Here is a 23,535-nt window from a genome sequence, read left to right on the forward strand (position 1 = left end):
TGGGTCCAAGGGCCGCAGACAGTTTGTGAGACGACCCCCAAACTCTGAATTCAAGCCACAGTTCACAGTGAAGACAGTGAAGCATGGTGTTGCAAGCATCATGATATGGGCATGTTTCTCCTACTATGGTGTTGGGCCTATATATCGCATACCAGGTATCATGGATCAGTTTGGATATGTCAAAATACTTGAAGAGGTCATGTTGCCTTATGCTGAAGAGGACATGCCCTTGAAATGGGTGTTTCAACAAGACAATGACCCCAAGCACACTAGTAAACCAGCAAAATCTTGGTTCCAAACCAACAAAATTAATGCCTCGCAGATGTAAAGAAATCATGAAAAACTGTGGTTATACAACTAAATACTAGTTTAGTGATTCACAGGATTGCTAAAACAGCAGTTTGAACATCATAGTTTTGAGTTTGTAGCGTCAACAGCAGATGCTACTATTATTGTGAACACCCCCTTTTTCTACTTTTTTTTTTTATTCATAGCCCAATTTCATAGCCTTAAGAGTGTGCATATCATGAATGCTTGGTCTTGTTGGATTTGTGAGAATCTACTGAATCTACTGGTACCTTGTTTCCCATGTAACAATAAGAAATATACTCAAAACCTGGATTAATCTTTTTAGTCACATAGCACTACTAGCATTCTGAACGCTACTGTAGGTCGTCCTCTTCCCCTTCACTTCCTGAGAAGGGTTTCAAAGATTTATGAGGTCACTGCTGAGCAACACACCCTGGCAAAATAACTGCTGGAACTCATCATGGTGGACTATGACATGGTCCATCTGCCACCTTCCATGGTTGCAAGTGCTGCATTAACACTTGCCCTCAAGGTTTTGGAAGCTGGTGAATGGGATGCGACACCGCAGCACTACATGGACTACACTGCAGCGAGTTTGATTCCTGTGATGGCACAAATCACCAAGAACATCCTCAAAGTGGATGAGGGCCTGACAAAAAAAGATAATTTTGTTAAATGTCAATACTCCTCTTCAAAGCACATGAAGGTAGCCACAATCTCACAGCTGAAGTCTTCAACAGTAAAGGATCTTGCAGTGCAGGTCAAACGGTGAGGACGATGTCTAGCGGCATGTCTCCTTTTTTTTTTATAACAGACTCATGTTTTAAATGTGTAAGTGGAGGCTCAGCATAATGAGGACAAAGTTGATAGTGTTAATATTTTAATCTCCTGCAGCTTTTATGGCAAATGAGCACAATACAGGTTTGACTTTTTATATATTGACTTGACAAACTGACTTAAACACTTGTTTTCTTTGCCACCCTCTCACATGATGTGCTTCAGGCACAAGTGGGGTGTCACATGCATCATTGTCCAATTTTTTTTATTAAGGATGTGACTGTTTCAAATCCCACTGCAAGGATTTCTTATTCAAACAAGTTGTGATTTGATGCAGTTGTAAATTGGACAAAAGGCAGACGAGCTCGTTTTATAAGGTTCTTTGTCAATAAGTAGCGGGTTGTAATATGTACAGTGTTGTTTTTTTTTTTTTTTCATTTTTTACAACAAAAAGGGGAGTTGATGGTCTAGTGGTTAAGCGTTGGTCTTGAGACCAGAGGATCCTCAGTTCAAATCCCAGACTGACTGGGAAATCACTAAGGGCCCTTAGGCAAAGTCCTTAATCCCCTAGTTGCTCCTGGTGTGTAGTGGGCACCTTGCATGGCAGCACCCTGACATTGGGATGAATGTGAGGCATTATTGTAAAGAGCTTTGAGCATCTGATGCAGATGGAAAAGCGCTATATAAATGCAGTCCATTTACCACTTGAAATAAGTATTTGATCACTTACCAACCAGCAAGAATTCTGGCTCTCACAGGCCTGTTAATTGTTCTTTAAGAAGCCCTCTTATTCTGCACTCTTTACCTGTATTAATGGCACCTGTTTGAACCTGTTACCTGTATAAAAGACACCTGTCCACACACTCAGTCAATCACACTCCAACCTGTCCACCATGGCCCAGACCAAAGAGATGTCTAATTACACCAAGGACAAATTGTAGACCTGCACAAGGCTGGGATGGGCTACAGGACAACAGGCAAGCAGCTTGGTGAGAAGACAACAACTATGGTGTAATTATTAGAAAATGGATGAAATGCAAGATTACTGTTGATCTTCCTCCGTCTGGGGCTCCGTGCAAGATCTCACCTTGTGGGGTAATGATGATTTTGACAAAGCCCAGAACTACACAGGAGGACCTGGTCAATGACCTGAAAAGAGCTGGGACCACAGCCACAAAGATTACATTAGTAACACATGATGCCGTCATGGTTTAAAATCCTGCAGAGCAGCAAGGTCCCCCTGCTCAAGCCAGCACATGTCCAGGCCTGTTTGAAGTTCATCAGTGACTATCTGGATGATCCAGAGGAGGCATGGAAGAAGGTCATGTGGTCAGATGAGACCAAAATAGAGCTTTTTTTTGTATCAACTCCACTTGTCGTGTTTGGAGGATGAGAACAACCCCAAGAAAACCATCCCAACCATGAAGCATGGGGGTGGAAACATCATACTTTGGGGGTGCTTTTCTGCAAAGGGGACAGGACGACTGCACCGTATTGAAGGGAGGATGGATGGGGTCATGTATTGTGAGTTTTTGGCAAACAACCTCCTTCCTTCAGTAAGAGCATTGAAGATGGATCGTGGCTGGGTCTTCCAGCATGACAATGACCCCAAACACACAGCCAGAGCAACTAAGGAGGGGCTCTGTAAGAAGCATTTCAAGGTCCTGGAGTGGCTGAGCCAGTCTCCAGACCTGAACTCAATAGAAAATCTTTGGAGGGAGCGGAAACTCAAAACCTGAAAAATCTGGAGAACATCTGTATGGAGGAGTGGACCAAAATCCCTGCTGCAGTGTGTTCAAACTTGGTCAAGAACTATAAGAAATGTCTGACCTCTGTAATTGAAAACAAAGGTTTCTGTACCAAATATTAAGGTCTGTTTTTCTATTGTATGAAATACTTTTTTAATACAATAAAATGCAAATTAATTATTTAAAAATCATACAATGTGATTTTCTGGATGTTTTTTTAGATTCTGTGTCACAATTGAAGTGCACCTACAATAAAAATTACAGACCTCTTCATTCTTTGTAGGTGGAACTACTTGCAAAATCGACAGTGGATCAAATACTCATTTGCCTCACTGTAAGAATATTCTTTTAATGAATGCAGATAAATGTTTGCTTCCATCAGCACTTTATATCAAAACTCTCAGAATATCTCTGCCTCAATATTTACACTTGAATGGTTTCCTTCTGTTATGCTTTTAAAGTCAGTCTTTTAATGTTTGAAACATTCTGCATTCAGCAATTTATTTTTTTCCACTCGCATAAATCAGCATTTTTGTGCAAATTAAAAACTACAAATTAAGCTGTTGCCTTCATGTGCTATGTTGCAGTGATGTTGAAAAAGTGATTTTCGCAAACTGCCAAAAAGAAATGGAAGGTATGGTAACACCACCACCGCCACCACTTGTTATGCGTTAAAACGGCCGCAGGTTACACAATGTATGTAAATTCTTCAAAAACATGCAAAGTAGCCAGGATGTGAACTCACCACTTTGTTGTTCATGAGAACGTAGAGATAAATCTCTGTCACATGTAAAATCCAGTCAATGAGAAATGTGCATTGCTCTCCTTCATTATATTAGTATTTCTTTATGTCAACAAATAAAAACACAATACTTTATAATATGTAGTATATGTTGCGGACATGAACAAGTGAAGCTCTTCAGCATTTCACAATGTCATTTAGGTCCTTCAGACTTTTTTTTAGTAAAAGCTTCAGGGGAGCATTAGCATGACTAAAACCTTTCAGCTTTTGGGGCTCTGCTCCCCCAGACCCCCCACCTTTTTAAGCATCCCCCCCCACAGACCACCCTAATTACAGCCCTCTTAACCCCCTGCCACTTTAAGCATTTTTTTAATATAGATGTAAATTAATATTCAAAGTTTTCAGCTAGTTGACAGTAGGGCTGTACAATATGGCCAAATTATCGTATGTCAATATTGTCATATCAATATGATATACAGTGTGACTGATTTCACACAAAGTACAGCAACAGTGAAAATTAAACACTCAAAACAGTACTCATACCACACTCATTTTGCACTCGTCATCAGGATAGGATACAGTGCCCTCCAAAAGTATTGGAACACTTGGTATTTCACAAATTTTAACTTGTTTATGCCATTTCAAATCCAAGAAATACAAAAAATAGAATAAAAATTTCTAAAATTATGTTCCTCAAACTGAACGCAAATCTGTAAAACTTGCTAAAACCTGCAAATAATAATCAGCTTTCTTGACAGTTTTCTTCAGATAAGGGGATGTAAACATGAACATTTCCAAGTCGATTTTAGATGTACTTTCTGGCAAATTGTAAGTGAACAAAAGGACTTCTTTTAAAGAAAATCTTCCTCTACACCACTTCAGCAGGAAGCTGTATTTTATATTTTTAATTCATTTATATCAAGTTGTAGACATGTGCTTGTAGTTTGAGTTTAAGGAGGATAACTTTAAATTTATTTATTTATTTGTATTTGTATTTGAAATGGTATAAACAAATTAAAATGTGTGAAATGCCACGTGTTCCAATACTTTTGAGTACAGTTGAGAAACACTCCGTGGCATGTGTAGTTTTAAGTGAAATGCATCATCCTGGTGTCACTCAGAGAGCAAAATTAAGAGGTTATTTAATCTACAACTTCTCTTCTTCTACTATGGTGGATTAGAACTTTTTGTGGTACACAGCACCAACTACTGGACAGGAGGAACCTAGCAGTCAATATGACTCACTGATTTCAAAATGCAGCTCATTTCAACCAGACGTGCGGTGCCGTGACATGTCAATCACCTGTGTCCAATCAGTTTTCAAGGGAGTCCAGTGCAACCCTGGCCTCCACTCTAGCTCCACTCATGCCAGGAAGTGTTCAACATTTGACATTTCCTGTTTCACTGTGGACTCAAAATTTGGCACTTCCTATTTCAGTGTGAACTTGCCACTGAGTTCCCATGAGATTCCATGGGATCTCGTCTGTCAATCCAGGAAATGTTGATACAGGAAGTGTTTGACGTTTGACATTTCCTGTTTCACTGTGGACTCAAAATTCCGCATTTCCTGTTTGGGACTCCCTGTACCATGGAGCGAGCTTTGCGCCACTGCACGGCACTTTGCTTGTATTACTCTTTAAACATATAACGTAAGGATGTTATAAAAGTCCAGCAATATAAAAGGTGCATGAACATCATTTCATATTTTGTTTGGTGGATTTACATTAACAACACAAAAATAAAATGATAAAATAATTTTTACAAAAACCTTTAAGTGCAAGGCCCAAAATGCCCCACTTTGAATCAAGTCTTAATATTTTCCGCATCCTTCCCAATGTTTTACCATATGAGTGAGAGACCAGACCCCGGCCTTCTCAAACTTTATCCAAGTCACTTGTGTAGTGCAAAATCTGTCCGGTGACTTGGAAGAGTCTTCCAATCAGAGCACAGCGTAGTTGTAGGCTTCTCCATATCCTGCCTCCCTCAGGTATTTCCCAATGTCCAGGGGTTCAGCGACTCTGAGGACTGTGGTCCCATTGGCTGATTTCTCCCCAGTGTGAAGCTTGCGGATCAGTTCAGACATGGACGGACGCTGCTGACGGCTCCATTGACAGCAGAACCGGATGTTGGAAAACCTGCAGGGGGTGAACGTCTGTTAGTACAACAACAAAGACATTTCTCACCCCGTCTCCCCCTGTTATCAGCACCTCTAAGGAGACTCCAGTTTATGTTCTTAACATCGTCAGATTACACAGGCCTACGGGCAAAATGCTTCCCAAACAAATATAGTCAAACTTTTCTAATTTTGGGCTGCTAAGAATGAAAATGATGTTTGAAATTGTTGAGTGGCTCAAGTTACATCCGCCAAGAATGTAATAAAATCATTGGTGTTTACTTATTTGTCTGTCTGTTAGCAGGATTACATAAAAACTACTGAACGGATTTTGACAAACTTTTCACAACAGATAGATATTAGGCCATAGAAGAACCCATTAAATTTTTTAGGTGATCTGGATCCAGATTCTGGATCAAGTTTCACTTTATATAAGCTTTGAAGGATTACTGTTAGCAGGATTACGTCAAAGATACTGCACAGATTTTGATGAAATTTTTAACACAGATACATATTAGGCCATGGAAGACTCCATTACATTTTGGAAGTGATCCGGATCTGGATTCTGGATCAAGATTCACTTTATATAGTGTTTGAAGGATTACGTCAAAACTGCTTCATGGATTCTCACCAAATTACATCCAAATCTGGACTCTGGATCAAGATTTCACTTTATATAGGCTTTGAAGGATTTCTTCAAAACTACTTCATGGATTCTCACCAAATTTGCACCACAGATAGATATTATGCCATGGAAGACTCCATTAAATTTTGCAGGTGATCTGGATCCGAATCCAGATTTTGGACCAAGATTTCACTTTATATACGCTTTTCGAGGTGATCCAGATCTGGATTCTGGATCAAGAGTCACTTTATATAGGGTTTGAAGGATTATGCCAAAACTGCTTCATGGATTCTCACCAAATTTTAACCACTGATAGATACTAGGGCATGGAAGACTCCACTGAATTTTGGACTATGGTGTCAAGATTGTTTTTGAACTGATTGTTTTTGTAAGTTGACTGAGAACAATTCCAGATTGGATTGCTATTTAAAGTTTGTGTTATACTGTTTGGAACCTGTTGATGTCAAAGGACCAGTGGCACACATTAATAAAATATCAAATGATAAAAATCTGATTTAAGTGTTATATAAAACAAATAATGAATGCTTTTTCATTTGTGGAATGGAAAGAATATTTCATGCGGTAAAAGATGGAACATTCCATCTTTCAGCGCATGAAATATTCTTACCATTGAACTTATAAGCATTCATGATTTATATGATATGCAACCCTTTTGCTGATTTATGAGGTCTGTCAATAAAGTAACGGTCCTTTTTGTTTTTTCAAAACTATATGCATTTCATTCATATGTTTTTTACGTCAGACATGCTTGAACCCTCGTGCGCATGCGTGAGTTTTTCCACGCCTGTTGGTGACGTCATTCGCCTGTGAGCACACCTTAGGAAGGAGTGGTCCTGCCCCCTTGTTGGATTTTCATTGTCTGGAAATGGCGGAATGAAAAGGACTTTTTTTCCATCAGAATTTTTTCAGAAGCTGTTAGAGACTGGCACCTGGAAACCATTCGAAAAATGTATCTGGCTTTCGGTGAAAATCTTACGGGCTTCACAGAGAATAAGGTCTGTTACTACAGCTTTAAGGACCCCTTTAAGGACGCTCGGCATGCCGCGCTCTGAGCTGCGATGACACGGCACAAGCCACCGGACCATTTCTGAGCTGATGGCTCTGTGGATACGAGACCGTCGTGTGCTCTTTCTCTGGTTATCACAAGAGCTGGACATCAGCCATTTTCTGGCAGATTTCACTTTTAACAAGAGATTTTGTCATGGAAAGCCGTGCGGAGGCTTCGTGCGTCATAACCGATTCACTGATGAAGCGAGACAAAGGAACACCTCCGTTTCGGGAGTGATAAAGGACAAGTTTGGACATGTCCAGCTCTCCACAATTTCACTGATACTTACTGGACTGGTAAGCATTGAAAGCCGAGATAGACATGTCCAAACTTGTCCTCTGACACGCCGAAACGGAGGTGTTCCTTTGTTTCGCTTCCAAAGCGAATCGGTCTTTACGCGCGAAGCCTCCGCGCGGCTTTCCATGACAAAATCTCTTGTTAAAAGTGAAATCTGCCGGAAAATGGCTGATGTCCAGCTCTTGTGATAACCAGAGAAAGAGCACACGATGGTCTCGTATCCACAGAGCCATCCGTTTAGAAATGGTCCGGTGGCTTGTGCCGCGTCGTCGCAGCTCGGAGCGCGGCGCGTCGAGCGTCCTTAAAGGGGTCCTTAAAGCTGTAGTAACAGACCTTATTCTCTGTGAAGCCCGTAAAAGTTTCACCGAAAGCCAGATAAATTTTTGAATGGTTTCCAGGTGCCAGTCTCTAACAGCTTCTGAAAAAATTCTGATGGAAAAAAAGTCCTTTTCATTCCGCCATTTCCAGACAATGAAAATCCGACAAGGGGGCGGGACCACTCCTTCCCAAGGCGTGCTCACAGGCGAATGATGTCACCGACAGGCGTGGAAAAACTCACGCATGCGCACGAGGGTTCAAGCATGTCTGACGTAAAAACATATGAATGAAATGCATATAGTTTTTGAAAAAAATAAAAAGGATCGTTACTTTATTGACAGACCTTGTATTTATTTATTTTTAAATATCACTAAGAGAAACAGGTGAAACATGTAAACAATCAATGCAGATGGAAAAGCGCTATATAAATGGAGTCCATTTACTATTTAGTCCATTTAATTCATTGTTATAGGTTGGTAATACGCATATTGCAATGTTGTAAAAGATCTGACACATTTTGGTAGAGTTATGGCACTTGATTAACAAACCTAAACACTACCAAGTTTGTGAGTTGGTGTCTGCATTTGGAAATCAATTAGCACATACCTTGAAATGTTATCAGAACGTTAAGCACTTGTACCAAAACAGGATTTTCCAGGGGGACATATTATGCTCTCGGAGAACTCTTGCTATTATTGGCATTTATTCTTTTATTATTGGAGTTGACTTTTTTTTTGAGTACTTTGATTCCTGTGAAAGTCTGACATAAATAGTTACTATAATTATGATTATGCATAACCAGTGTATGATTTTTCGGTGTAGAAGGTGCACCGTGTATAAGTTACAGGGCCTCCTTAACTAGTAGAAAAGAAAAAGAAAAACTCATAAATGTAGTTTCTTTAACAGCAATAAAACTTCATTCTAATAATGTAAAACATTTTTCTTAAAAGGACATTTAAAAAAGTTAAGTTTTTTTTTGCTAGAGCTTAAAAACTGAAATCAAAGAAACAACTGTAGACAAATTGCAACAATCAAGTTGTACAAAAACGCATTATACAGTGAATTTTACTTTTTGAAACAATGTGAATTTGCCTGTAATGACTGAACATGTGTGAAACATCTGTTTGTGTTTAAGCAGCAATCTCAGAGAGTGAGCGTGTCGCCTTTATTTCAATTTTTAATTTTAAAAGTTCTAAAATAACTACAGTTCTAAGGAGTCTGGCTCACAGTGAGGTGGAGCAGGTGGCTGTTTTTTTCAGGGTTTTTCCTCGCTGGAGGTACTGCAGCAGTTCAGTCGCCATGAGTTCAGCAAACGGAGGGTCGCCTGTGTCCGCAGAGGGCAGCATTAGATTAAAGTGTTAAGGATTTACACATAATAAAAAACACAATGTGCCAACAATCAAGAGAGTATTTAGAATTGCTGTGGAAAATGTGTGATTGTGCTTTACAAGAGGCATTCAGTTTATTCCTGATTTCTGAAAAGATGCAAACTGTCAAAGGTCTAATATATGTACATATAAGGCAAAATTGCACCATCTAAATTCCTGTCAATTATTTTAAAAAAATTAAGAAAAAGCCCCTCAAATACTCACCCAGTGTGACCATCTCATAGAGCAGGATACCAAATGACCACCTGCCAGAAGGAAATAAAATATATATGTATAAAGTATATATTTTTTTATAAATGAAATCAATGTTACATTGCACTAACTCGAATCCAGGAGTATGACCTTGAGCTTCAATGACTTCCTTATTTATCCAAACAGGTTTAAATGTGAGCAGTGTCAAAGATGTAGATTTTATTCATTGATTTAGAAAAATTTATATAATGGTCATCTGTCAGCAAAGCTTCCTGAGCGTGACCATGTTCTGGTGGAATCGCTCCTGCAGAGCCCGCAGGATCTGTAAGAGTCCTCTGTTTGTAAAGTCTCACCAAAGACTTGCTGTAGCCTCCATGAAGATTCAGCAGAGGTCCTACACGACCACTTTCTGCTCAGTGTTACAGATTTAGGGCCCTATCTTGACAATTTATAGCTCATGGTCTAACGTGTGTAGTTGCAAATGTACTTGGAGTGTATTCAACTAGATTTTGTTATTACACAGTGTTTAGTCTTATTATCATGATTACTGTTGCTGAATATAAATAAGTATGACTTGGGCTTCAGTAGCATTCATGAATGCTTAAATGTTTGACCGAAAAGTGTACCTTTGTTTTTTTCCATTTCCTTCAATCTTTAAAAAAAAGATTCACAAACAGCACTATGACCTTTTTTGCTATAATGTTAGTAAAGATTCAAACATGTATTTTTTTTGTTTTTGTTTGTTTAATCCTGAGCTCATAACAAAGCTTCAGTGTGAGCATCGTTAGCAATAACTATGCCACATTTCAACACCGTCTTCTCTTGGAGGACTCACACGTCGCTGCTCTGACTGAGGTCTCCTCTGGCCAGGACTTCAGGCGCCTGCCACTTTCTTAACTCCATCACCTCCAGTGCTCCTGGAGAACTGGCCTGTGTTTCCTGCGGTAGGCGGGGCCTAATCCCCAAAGCTTCGCCGTCAGAGCTCCACCCACAAGAACGCTTCGGGCTCCCACATTACCATGTATACAACGCTGACTGTGCAGGTACTCCTGGATGATTAAATATGCAGAAAACAGAAAATATGCTGGAATTTCAGGAGAGCAGCAAAATTACTCTGTGCTAATATGATGTGACATGATGTATCCTCCAACTGACATCAAGGTTTTTAATTAACGGCAACTGTCTGCCACCTCAGTAAGATCTGGGCCATCACTCAAATTTTATATATACTGTGTGAGTGTGTGCATATGAGGTCTGTTAGAAAAGTATCGGACCTTTTTATTTTTTTCAAAAACCTGATGGATTTGAATCACGTGTGCTTGCATGAGCCAACCTTGAACTTTCGTGCGCATGTGTGAACTTTTTCACGCCTGTCGATTGCATCATTTGCTGGTAAGCAGCCCTTTGTGTGGGACGTGTGCTGTGCGCTCTGCGCTCTGCATTTTTTCATTCCAGGAAAAAGGAAGGAACGACTGGAGCAGCGCCGCATCAAATTTTGCCAGAAACTGGGCGACAACCAGGAGGAAACCATTCGGAAGATTCAGACGGCTTTCGGTTACGATCCTATGGGCATCACACAGAATAAGGAGTGGTACAACCAGTTTAAAGACGTCCACACAATGGTGGAGGGTGCGCCGCGCTCCGAGCGGCCATCGACAGGCTGAAATGACCAGATCATTTCCAAAGTGAACGCTGTGTTGATCCGGGACGTCGTCTGACTACCAGAGAAATTGCAGAAGAGTTGGACATCAGCACTGTTACAGGAGATTTTGTAATGAAAGACATGCGGAAGTTGGAAGTCTCACAGGACATGTTGTGACATGTCCAGCTCTTACACAATTCCTCGGATACTCACTCGACTGAAAAGCCACCAAAAGCCGTTTGAATCTTCCGAATGGTTTCCACCTGGATGTCTCTCACAGTTTCTGGAAAAATTTGATTCAGCGCTGCTCCAATCGTTCAGACATTTCTTCGAAATGAAAATCCAACGAGGGGGGAGGACCAGTGCTCACTCAATATACACCATTATCATACATTATATATACACACACACACAAATATATTATATAACACACACACACACACACACATATATATATATATAATATATATATATATATATATAATATACGAGGTCTGTCCAAAAAGTATCAGACCTTTTATTTTTTTTCAAAAACCTTATGGATTTGAATCACGTGTGCTTGCATGAGCCAACCTTGAACCTTCGTGCGCATGCGTGAGTTTTTTCACGCCTGTCGGTTGCGTCATTCTCCTGTGAGCAGGCTTTGGAGTGAGCACTGGTCCACCCCCCTCATCGGATTTTTATTGTCATTGAAATGGCTGAGAGGCTGCCGCTTTGTTCCATGAAAATGTTTTCAGAAACTGTTAGAGACAGCCAGGTGGAAACCATTCGAAAGATTCAGATGGATTTCGGTGAAGATTCTGTCGGCGTCACATGGATTAAGGAGTGTTAAAACCTTTTTAAAGACGGCCCACAGCGGCGGAGGGTGCGCGGCGCACCGAGCGGCCATCGACAGGTTGAAACGACCAGATCATTTCTAAACTGAACGCTGTGTTGATCCGGGACATCGTGTGACTACCACAGAAATGGCAAGAGAGCTGGACATAGCACTTTTGCGGCACATTCCACTGTTACAGGAGATTTTTTAATGAAAGACGTGGAGAGGATTTCGCGCGTCGGCACGGAGCCGCTCATTGCATGTAACAAAAAACACCTCCGTGTTGGAAGTCTCACAGGACATGTTGTGGCATGTCCAGCTGTTACACAATTTCTCGGATACTCACTCAACTGAAAAGCCATCGAAAGCCGTCTGAATCTTCTGAATGGTTTCCAACACGGAGGTGTTTTTTTTTGGGGGGTTTTTGTTGCGCAATGAGCGGCTCCTCTTTCCATGACAAAAACTCCTGTAACAGTGGAATGTGCCGTTCATTTCCAAACTGGACACTGTGTTTTATCTGGGACGTCGTCTGACTAGCACAGGAATTGTGAAAAGATGTGGACATCAGCACTTTTTGGCACATTGAGACAGACGTGCGGAGGAATTCCATGCGTCGCGGCGGTGCCGCATGGCGCAAAGCAACGCCGTGATGAAGCCTCACGGGACATGTTCTGGCATGTCCAGGCACATCCACAATTTCTCAGATAATCACTCGATGGAAAAACCACCGACAGCTGTCTGAACGCCATCTCAAAGCCGTCCTGTGAGACCAAAACGGAGGTGTTCCTTTGTCTCGCTCCATCAGCAAATCGGTCGTGATGCGTAAAGCCTCCGCTCGGCTTTCCATGACAAAATCTCTTGTTAAAAGTGAAATCTGCCGGAAAATGGCTGATGTCCAGCTCTTGTGATAACCAGAGAAAGTGCACACGACGGTCCCGGCTCCACAGAGCCATCTGTTTAGAAATGATCCGGTGGTTTGTGGCTCTCGATGGCGGCACGGAGCGCAGCACGCCGAGCGTCCTTAAGGCCGTCCTTAAAGCTGTAGTAACAGTCCTTATTCTCTGCGAAGCCCATAAAATTTTCACCAAAAGCCAGATAAATTTTTCGAATGGTTTCCAGCTGCCAGTCTCTAACAGTTTCTGAAAAAAATTCTGATGGAAAAAAAGCCCAAATCATTCCACCATTTCCTGACAATGAAAATCCGCCGAGGGGGTGGACCACTCCTCACTCAAAGCCTGCTCACAGGCGAATGACACAACTGACAGGCGTGGAAAAACCCACGCATGCGCACGAGGGTTCAAGCTTGTCTGACGCAATCACACGTGATTCAAATCCATATAGTTTTTGAAAAAATTAAAAGGTCGGTTTCTTTTCTAATAGACCTCGTATATGTATATATATGTGCAATAGATGGAAAAGTACTATCTGCAGTCCATTTTCTATCTCTGAGTCAGAAGCTTAAAGTGCTTTACATTGATGCTTTTCATTCACACACACTCATACGCCAATATCAGGGTAGATAAAGATTAGGATTTGTTCACCTGTTCAGTGTCTAAACAAAATGTCTAAAAAACAAAACAAAACAAAAATGCCTCTTGAAAAGAGGAAATAAAACAGTCATCGTGAAGTATAAGTAACACCTTTTTTTGTATGTAGAACTCATTTTTTAACACAGTATCTCCCTGCGGGGTGAGTTTAAACAACAGGCAGAAATTCAGTGTAGCACCTTGCACACCACAGTCTGTGCTGTGACTTAACATCAGGAAAATTTAATTACAAAAATATGCAAGATGGACAAATAAACATGCATTAGACAACATAATGGATGCTATTTGATGCTGTTTGGACAAAAGGAATCATCAGATGGACACAGATGCAGATGTGAACAGTGGATGTATGCAGGAAGCCCTCAGCTTGTGGTGTGGTGTGTATAATAAGGACTGTTAAATTCCAAAAATAAGCATGATGGACAAAATTTTGGACATTATTATCACTTTACCGAGGCGGGGCTACGTTGACGCTACCCGGCTATACCTGCCCACTGTGCGTAAACATATGACGTCATAGCGCGTGCGCAGCCCAATAACTGTCCGCAGAGGAAAACATAAAAAGGCGAGAAGTGTGTGTGTTGGTCCCAATATGGATATTGCGGATGATTTTCTCATGGATAGTACGACAATGAACAGCAGCCAGCTTGATGAGGACGCACTGCTGAATAAATAACTCATCTAACTCAGGCAATATCTGTCATTTTGGGCGACTGGGCATAGACGCCGAGCCTCTGAAAGTGCATACTGCCCTCCAAAAGTATGTTATTGTATTATTAGTTTATGCAGATGATGAACATGGATTGCATTGGAAATAGAACACGAGTCCATTTTATTTTATCTATTTTTTTATTGAATTTATTTGTTGTAGTTGTAGTTGTACTTTTAACTTTTTGATTCACAACTTCGTGTTATTTTTCAATCATTTCATGGAATGATTGGAAAATGAGTCCCCTGGATGTTTTATTGAAGCAGAGAACTGATGTCTGATGAATGAAATTCTGGGTTGAATTCCTGGATGTCCTGGTTTACTCTTTTGACCATGAGTCAAAACTTCAGTGTCTGGCATGAACGGACAGTACGTTACAGGGACTTTTCTCACTTTGAAATCTCATCCCCTTTTTAAAAAGCTACATGTTGAACGTTGCATTGACTGCTGGACCAAAATGTGAGTTTAACCACCAGTGCTGAGGCCACTTGTCCCTGCCATGGTGAAAATATTCTTCTCCGTGAGGTCACATGAAGACGCTCCACCTGAATGATCCTTCAGGAATCAGAGAAAAAAGAAATAAAGAAAATATTTTGTTAATGTCCTTTCAGTTAGCTGCCAGCTGTTGTCTTTTTTGTGTCCATAAGAGACCCTGTTAGTATCAGATTACCTGTCGACATCTCCAGAGAAATCCCAAGCAGGTCTCCGTGCTGCAACTCCTCCATCACCATCATTAGAGGCGACTGCACCGAAACCACGCCCAGGAGCGCTGGCAGGTTGTGGGTGTCGCCCCAGTCCAGACAGGAACGATGCAAATCCAAGAAAGTACTGCTTCTCCAAGTTATTTGCCCTTTCTGGGGAAAAATGTTAGAAAACATTTCTAAGTATTATAGTTTGCTGTGCTGAGATTTAACACTCATCAGCACTAACGGCAACCTGCTTGCACAATCCAGACCAGATCAGAATCAAACTCCACATGTGGCAACCAGTAACAAGACTCTCAAGCCCTTGGATTTTTTATCTCAATATTTTCATTAGTTTGTGAGTTTTATTCGCTATGTGACCCACATGCGCAAACATTTTGGAGAGGATGAAGTGAAGCCAGATATTAGGAAAATATGAGTGGTGGCATTAGATATACGATGATGACTCAAATATTATTATTTGGTGCATTTTAAGTTAATTGTGTGAATTTTATGCATGTAACAGTTACCTTGCTGAAAATAAAATAAAAATACGGAGCATGCAGATCTCTGCAGCTGCAAAATGTGGGTTGTCAGAAAATGTATGTGTTGCTTGTTTTTCCTCTTCAGGTACTTCCTGCATGCAGGCAGGTAGAAGTCAGCTTCTGCTGAGTGTTATGCATTAACGTGTCAGTAACAAATTTTCTCTTCATGGGTGATTCTTAGACTATGGGCACTTATTATGTCCTTTGATCATATTGTATGAAAAAACAGAAAAAAGGGGAAATTTCACACTTTTATAGTTATCTTTACAATGAAAGTGTGTTAAGAAATTTGTTCTAGTAGTCTATGATGACTTTTTCACCTTTTTTCAGCATCATTATATGCAAATATTGCCATTTTGTGCTTGTCCCACACCCAGACTTTTGATCTTCAATGATAAAAATGAATGGTAAAGAAACGTTTTTTTCTAATGTTTTAAAATATCTCTGAATAAAATATCAGTAAAATAATCAAAACATAATTGGGGTATTCAATGTCATACAACTGTTGTGGTTTTTCTAAACAAAATGTAGTTGTCCCACACTATTGCCGTAATTTCCACCACAACACTGTAATGTCCCTTTAAACAGTTTGTATGAAAGATTGTTTGGGTAGTTTCTATGGAGATAAACAGTGACATCAGAACACATGTATATAGCACCAAATCACAACAAACAGTTGCCCCAAGGCGCTTTATATTGTAAGGCAATGGTGTGGTGCCTCCAAAACTCTAGACAAACCCACTTGTCCTTTGTGCGCTCATCTATCGCCCCCCCTAAGTTCAACAAGCACTTTATACAAGAGTTTTCAGATTTCCTGGCTGGAATTGTAATCACCACTGGACTGTTTGTTTATTGTGGGTGATTTTAATATTCATATTTGTTGTGACAATAAGCCTCTGGTCAAGGACTTTCTTAATGTGATTGACTCTTTTAATCTTACACAGTGGGCTAGTGGTCCCACGCATGAAAAGGGGCATACATTAGATCTTATTCTTTCTTTGGCCTCAATGTTCAAGTCGAGGAGATATGTGACTGTCAGATCTCGGATCATCTGCCGATTTTATTCAACTTAGCTCTTCCAGGCTCAGTGGAAAAACGGGACCTTTCTGTGCGCACAAAGCGCGCGTTAAACTCACAGTCTGTGGAGCAATTTTACGAGTGCGTTTCTGGCCACTGTGCCCTCCTCACTTCGTGACCGAGTGCTTTGAACTGTGAGGAGCTTCTTATTTTATTTAATTCTGTCTGCACAGAAGCGCTAGACTCTGTTGCGCCACTTGTGACCAAGCGCTCCAGGTCTGCGTCAGAGCCGTGGCACAATGAGACTACTCCTGCGCGCAGACGCGAATGCAGGCGCGCGGAGCGTAATGGAAGAAGGACCATTTGCATGTTTCCCTGGGAATATTTCGAGACTGTCTTGTGGATTACCAAGAAGCTGTTAAGTCAGCAAAAGCCCAGTTTGTGTCACATTTTATTGCAAATAACACTCACCGGCCTCCAGGTCCTTTTTAATTGTACTGAATCGTCTGATTAACCCAGAATCTAAATCTGGTCTGTGCTGTCTGACTCACTGTGTGGAACAGCTTTTTGTCATTCTTTGTTGAAAAAGTGTCACAAATCAGGGCTTTGATCTCAGTGTCTTACTCTAATGATTTTAATTTAAACACTGAGTGCACTTTGGCCTTTGCTGAGTTTCAGCCTCTAACTTTAACTGAATTGCTCAAAGTGGTTCAGCAATTAAGACCTTCCAATTGTCTTTTTGATTCTGTTCCCGCACGATTTTTAAAAAGTGTTATTTCTGTCCTTGGGCCGTACATTTTAAATGTTATGAATGTTTCTCTTTTATCTGGTTGTGTTCCAGGAGTTTTAAAACATGCTGTAGTTCAGCCTCTCCTCAAAAAGCCCACCTTGGATCCTAATATTCTTGCCAATTATAGGCCCGTTTCAAAGTTGCCATTCTTAGCTAAAATCCTTGAGAAAATTGTCTATGATCAGTTTCAGTCTTATTTGGATTCTAATGGCATTTTTGAAAAATTCCAGTCTGGCTTCAAATCACTTCGTAGTACTGAAACAGCACTGTTGAAGGTTTTTAATGATCTCCTTTTAATTGTTGACTCTGGTTGCTCTGGGATTTTAGTTTTGCTGGATTTGACTGCAGCCTTTGACACGGTTGATCACTGTATTTTATTGTCCCATCTGGAGTATTATGCAGGTTTTAAAGGCACAGCACTGGAGTGGTTTAGATCTTATCTTAGAGACCGTAGTTTCTCTGTGCACCTTGGGCCACACCAGTCCAGCTCAGCACCCTTAAATTATGGTGTTCCACAAGGCTCTGTTTTGGGTCCTGCTCTTTTTTCACTGTATATGCTGCCACTTGGCACCATATTCAGAAAATACAACTTGGCCTTTCATTTTTATGCTGATGACCTGCAAATCTATCTGCCACTTAAGCTCCCATCAAATTCTCTGACTATTTTGGTAATTGTCCTGCAGGAAGTGAAAACTTGGTTGGCTCAAACTTTCTAATTCTCAATGAGAATAAAACTGAAATAGTTAGTTTTGGCCCTGCATGGTCATCTGGCTCATATGATGTGCTTGGTCCTTTGTCTTCCTGTGTGCATGATTCTGTCAGACATTTGGGGGTTATTTTTGACAGCTCCTTCAAAATGGACAAGCAAATTAATTCTGTGGTAAAGGCCAGTTTCTACCAACTTAGAATTTTGAGAAAAGTGAAGGCTTACCTCCCAGCGTGTGATTTTGAGCGAGTTATTCATTTGCTTATAACATCTCATTTAGATTATTGTAACTCACTCTACTGTGGACTGGACCAGTTGTCTCTAAAGCGTCTGCAGCAGGTTCAGAACGCTGCTGCACGACTGCTCACAGGGGATGAGGAAACGAGAGCACATCACCCCTGTGTTAGCCTCACTCCATTGGCTCCCAGTCTCATTTAGGATTGATTTTAAGACCCTGCTGCTTGTGTTCAAGTGTTTAAATGGTTTGGCTCCCGAATACCTCTCTGAGCTTTTGACTCCTTATGTTCCGGTCAGATCAGTGAGGTCAGAAAGCCAGCTTTTATTAAATGTGCCCAGATCTCGATTAAAAACTCGAGGTGATCGGGCTTTTTCGGTGGCTGCGCCTAAACTCTGGAACAGTTTGCCTTTGCACATCAGAGCTGCTCCATCTCTAGAGTCTTTTAAATCTGTTCTTAAGACTCATTTTTATGCTTTGGCTTTTAATACAATTTAAGCTGTGTGTGTCTGGTTTTATGTGTTTTTGTATATTTTGGAATTTTAATGCTCTGTTTTGGTGGTATGGTTTTTGATATTGTTTTTACTGTGAAGCACTTTGGGCAGCTGCTGTTGTTGTAAATGTGCTATATAAATAAAATTGACATTGACATTGACATTGGTGGGAATTACATTTACAAGGCCAATAGTGCCCGTAGTTAAAGAATCACCCTCATACAAAGTGTGCCGGCTTTAGATTGAGGTGGCACAGGTACCACGTGTCTGGAAAGTAATCACAGTGCTTCGCTTTTTCCACTTTTTATGCGACAGCCTTATTCCAAAATAGATGAAATACATTTTTTTCCTTAAAATTCTATACACAATACCCCATAATGACTATGTGAAAAAGTTTTTTTTTAAAGATTTTGAAAATTTATTAAGAATTAAAAAACTAAGAAATCACATGTACATAAGTAAGCATTCACAGCCTTTGCCATGAAGCTCAAAATTGAGCTCAGGTGCATCCTGTTTCTCCATCATCCATAAATGGAAGAAGTTCTGATCCACCAGGACTCTTCCTAGAGCTGGCTGCCTGTCTAAACCGAGCGACTGGAGAAGGGTCTTACTCAGGGAGGTGCCATGCACAGTACCAAATCAACATGCAGATCCACCTTGGATCTCCTGTGGAGACCCCAAGTGAAAAAACAACACGGGAACAGCCAAAGTGTCTTATTATGTTATTGCAGAATAGATCAAATCAAAGGGCACAGCCCCCAAAGCACTGTTGGACTGGAACACCCTCTTTTCTGTGATGTAGTGATACATCACAGAAAAGAGGGTGTTCCAGCACTTGGATGAGCACTGTGTGCAGATCTCTAAGCCAAGGGCAAAAGGATCATACAAGTGAAGACTGTATACTGGACATGGGAGCAGAAGACAGTAGATGAAGCAGGGACATCATTCTCCAAGTCGGTGAGTGCGCTGTACACACTTTCGTTACAGCTCCCCCCCCCCCCCCCCCCCCGGAGCTACACTAGGCTTTATTGTTTATTATTTATTTATTTATTTTGTCCTTACTGGGTACAGTCGGGGGTGAAAGCTGGAACATACCATTAAAATGAGGCGAAGCCGAGTTGAATGGAACATTCCATCTTTCACCTCATGAACTTTCATACCATTGAACTCATAATCGTTCATTATTTGTATATTACTACATCCGCCAAGGACATAATAACATCATCAGCATTTCTTTATTTATTTGTCTGTCTGTCTGTTAGCAGGATTACGTCAAAACTACTGCACAGATTTTGACAAAATTTTCACCACAGATAGATATTAGGCCATGGAAGACTCCATTCAATTTTGGAGGTGATCCAGATTCGGATTCTGGATTAAATTTTATAGGCTTTTAAGGATTATGGCAAAACTACTTCATGGATTCTCACCAAATTTGCACCACAGATAGATATTAGGGTATGGAAGACTCAGCTGAATTTTGGAAGTCATTTGGATCCAGATCCAGATTCTGGATCAAGATTTCACTTTATATAGGCTTTGAAGGATTATGTCAAAACTACTTCACGGATTCTCACCAAATTTGCACCACAGATAGATATTAGGGCATGGAAGACTCCACTGAATTTTGGAGATGATCCACATCCAGATTGGCAGACGTCAGAAAGCTCTGATTGATCTTATCTATATTATAGTAGCCAAGGGGCCTCTGTGTGTGTGTGTGTGTGTGTGTGTGTGTGTGTGTGGCTTCAATCACGGAGAAACCGGGTGCTGTCATTTGCTATTTGGTATGCTTATGTATTTTGGGTCAAGGACAAACACTGCCAAAATGGAAAGTTGACAGGAGTAATATTTTTGGAGAAATTGGCGATATTGGCTAACAACAGTGAACAATGGATGTTGTGCTGCAATGCACGATGGGAGTTCAGGGTTTTGGGGTTTTATTGTGGTTAATGTTATTTTAACAGTGCTGTTAGTGGTATTGATTTATTGTGTTTTTGTGGTTCAATTGCTTTCATCAGTTTAGTTAAGTGTCATGTTGTCATTACCATGAGTGGCAAGTGTAGTGCTTGTGATGTCTTCCAATCAACTGTTTGTGGCAGAATGCAGAAAAGACAAAAAGCTCTGGCTCAGTTTTCGTTCTTCTGCGCAACTGGGGGGTTGGCATCTGTATACGTGTGCGTGCGTGCGTATACTGTTTGGTATGCTTATGTAATTTGGGTCAAGGATGAATGCTGCAAAAATGGAACACTGATGGGACAAATATTTTTGGAGAAAATATGGATATTAGCTAACAACACTGAACAATGGACATTGATAATTACATTCTGGACTCACATGCTATTCCAGTAGGTGGGGTAAATCATCTATATATATTAAAAACAAAGTGGGGTCTGTGTATGCAAGTGTACGTGTGTGTGTGATTTTATTTAGTAAGTTCAATGTAAGTACCTAATATATTTGGCAATACATTAAAAATACATGGATGACACAAGAAAGTGAAAACACTTATTTCCATCGTGGTCCATTTAAAAATCAAATGACAAAATAGAAGTAATAATAAAATGAAATAATAATAATAATAATAATAATAATAATAATAATAATAATACTGATAATAACAAAAAATGGATTATAAAAATGAATTTTAAAAAATGAATTACATCGCACTTTTCCATTAGATGCTCAAAGTGCTTTACAATGCCCCACATTCACCCATTCACACACACACACACACACACACACACACACACACACACACACACACACACACACCACACACACACACACACACACACCACACACACAAAACGATGTGCGGATGCTGCCATGCAAGGTGCTCACTACACACTGGGAGCAACTATTAAGGACCTTGCCCAAGAGCCCGATTTTCTCGTCAGGCTGTGGTTTGAACTGAGGATCCTCTGGTCTCAAGCCCAACGCTTAACCACTAGACCATCACCTCCCCTACAACAGTGTGTCTATGATAACAAGAGTGTAAACAATTTATAAATACATTAAGACAGTAAATTAACATTAAAAAATTATGTAATTAACAGGAAAAAAGTTTGAGTTTCTTCCTCTAAAAACTGTTGAGGTCTAAGGTTCTAAAAACATTCTTGACTCGCATGCCATTCCAACTCATTATAGAAACTTTGCACAATTTATTACCACCCTTGAAAAATGTCAGATAGCTATTTTATAAACACTACCCAATCTAGAGCCTGTGGATCCCCATGGGTAATGCGCTAGTTTTTATTATTATTACAAGGCTGGTAATGGATACTGTTGGGGGAATGTCCAAAGCGTCACATGGATAATAGTAAGATAATATCAGGTCCACCTGGTCACTTTGTGTGCATTGTGTCGTTTGTACCACTTCAGTGAGATACCAACTGCAAATCTGTCACTCATTCGTGTCTCTACTATCCAACAGTCACGTCCATTGAGGTACTACCCTAACTGTGCTTGAGTGCCCAAACCGCCTTTGCCATTGATCTATCACTTGTAGGCCAGAGACCAGACTTTAGTTTGCAGTGAAAAATCCCCCCCCCCCCCCCAAAGTTAGCATACGACCAACTTCCTCCCTTTGTTACATAAATGAAGTGAGTGCCTGTATGCTTTGTATAGCCTCCATATGTAACAACATATAGAGGCTGACACAGGTGTCAGCAGAGAAAGCAGCCTGTTGTTTCTTTGGAATATGCCAATGAACACTTGAAGGCCCAGACAGGTTCACTTCAGCAACAACCTCCTCCCTTATATCAGCATGTTGTTGACCATCAGAGACTACCAGGAGGGCCGTAGAACAAACCCCCAGCTGGCAGATGAGCATGTACGAGCTGATGCCGTTCCTTGCAATCCTTTTATGAAGAACTGCCAAGGGCTACATTGGTGCCATGTGATTCATGTGGGCCAATAGATTCGGCAACCCAGATATCAAAGTCATAATGCTCCGTAACCACTTTCTTGAAATAAAAACCAAACACTGTTGTTGATTACAACCATTTCAAATGTGGTGTTGATATCATGGACCAGAAATTGCGCAACTACTCCGTGCATGCAGGAACACAAAGATGGCCCATGGCTGTGTTTTACAACCTGTTGGACATGGCTGCCACAAATGCACATGTTGTGTACAGAGCATGTACAGGATCCAAAGAAAGTCGGCAATTGTTCATGCTGAAGCTTGCCGAGGAACTTTAAAACGGACATTTGCAGGAAAAGGCACTAGGGGAAGAGCGCAAACAACAGCGTTGTGAGATGAGAGTTTCTCAGAAGAAAAAGACAGTGCCAGGAGTGCATACTCTGCAATAATAACAGAATCACTGAACTGCCAATAAACCTGTGGCAAATGTAGTAAAGACGCACCTTGGGAATGTGGAAACTGCTAGTTATGACAACTGTATGCTACATTCGTGTAACAAGCCTTTTCTTTGGGAGAAATAAAATTTTGTTTTCTTCCTGATGTTATACCTTCTGTTGTTATTCCAAGATTTTTTTTTTTTTTTTTTTTTTTGTTGGTGGAGGGGGATGCTAATCCCATTTCAATGACATTGTGAGCTTTGTAGAGTAAATTGTCATTGAAATTGGTGTTTAGCCTACAACCAAATTACCATTCGCTAGGATTTCATCAGAAATACAAGGTCTGTTAGAAAACTATCCGACCTTTTTATTTAAAAAAAACAAACTATATGGATTTGAATCATGTGCGCTTGCATCAGCCAAGCTTGAACCTTCGTGCGCATGCGTGAGTTTTTTCACACCTGTCG

General features: G+C 40.6%; 1 protein-coding gene across 1 annotated transcript in view; it reads right to left on the reverse strand.

The window, feature by feature from the left end:
• Positions 1 to 5,046: 5,046 nt before the first annotated feature.
• The window catches only part of LOC117502010 (tyrosine-protein kinase STYK1-like), a 34,023-nt gene continuing 15,534 nt past the window's right edge, over positions 5,047 to 23,535 (reverse strand). Inside the window, 10 exon segments of the mRNA XM_034160990.1 lie at positions 5,047 to 5,711; positions 9,226 to 9,322; positions 9,591 to 9,631; positions 10,414 to 10,513; positions 10,516 to 10,627; positions 14,767 to 14,787; positions 14,789 to 14,848; positions 14,964 to 14,990; positions 14,992 to 15,075; positions 15,077 to 15,147. Coding sequence (XP_034016881.1) covers positions 5,516 to 5,711; positions 9,226 to 9,322; positions 9,591 to 9,631; positions 10,414 to 10,513; positions 10,516 to 10,627; positions 14,767 to 14,787; positions 14,789 to 14,848; positions 14,964 to 14,990; positions 14,992 to 15,075; positions 15,077 to 15,147 — 809 coding nt within the window. The 3' untranslated portion in view covers positions 5,047 to 5,515.

Source organism: Thalassophryne amazonica, chromosome 20, assembly GCF_902500255.1.
Source record: "Thalassophryne amazonica chromosome 20, fThaAma1.1, whole genome shotgun sequence".
Taxonomy (NCBI): Eukaryota; Metazoa; Chordata; class Actinopteri; order Batrachoidiformes; family Batrachoididae; genus Thalassophryne; species Thalassophryne amazonica.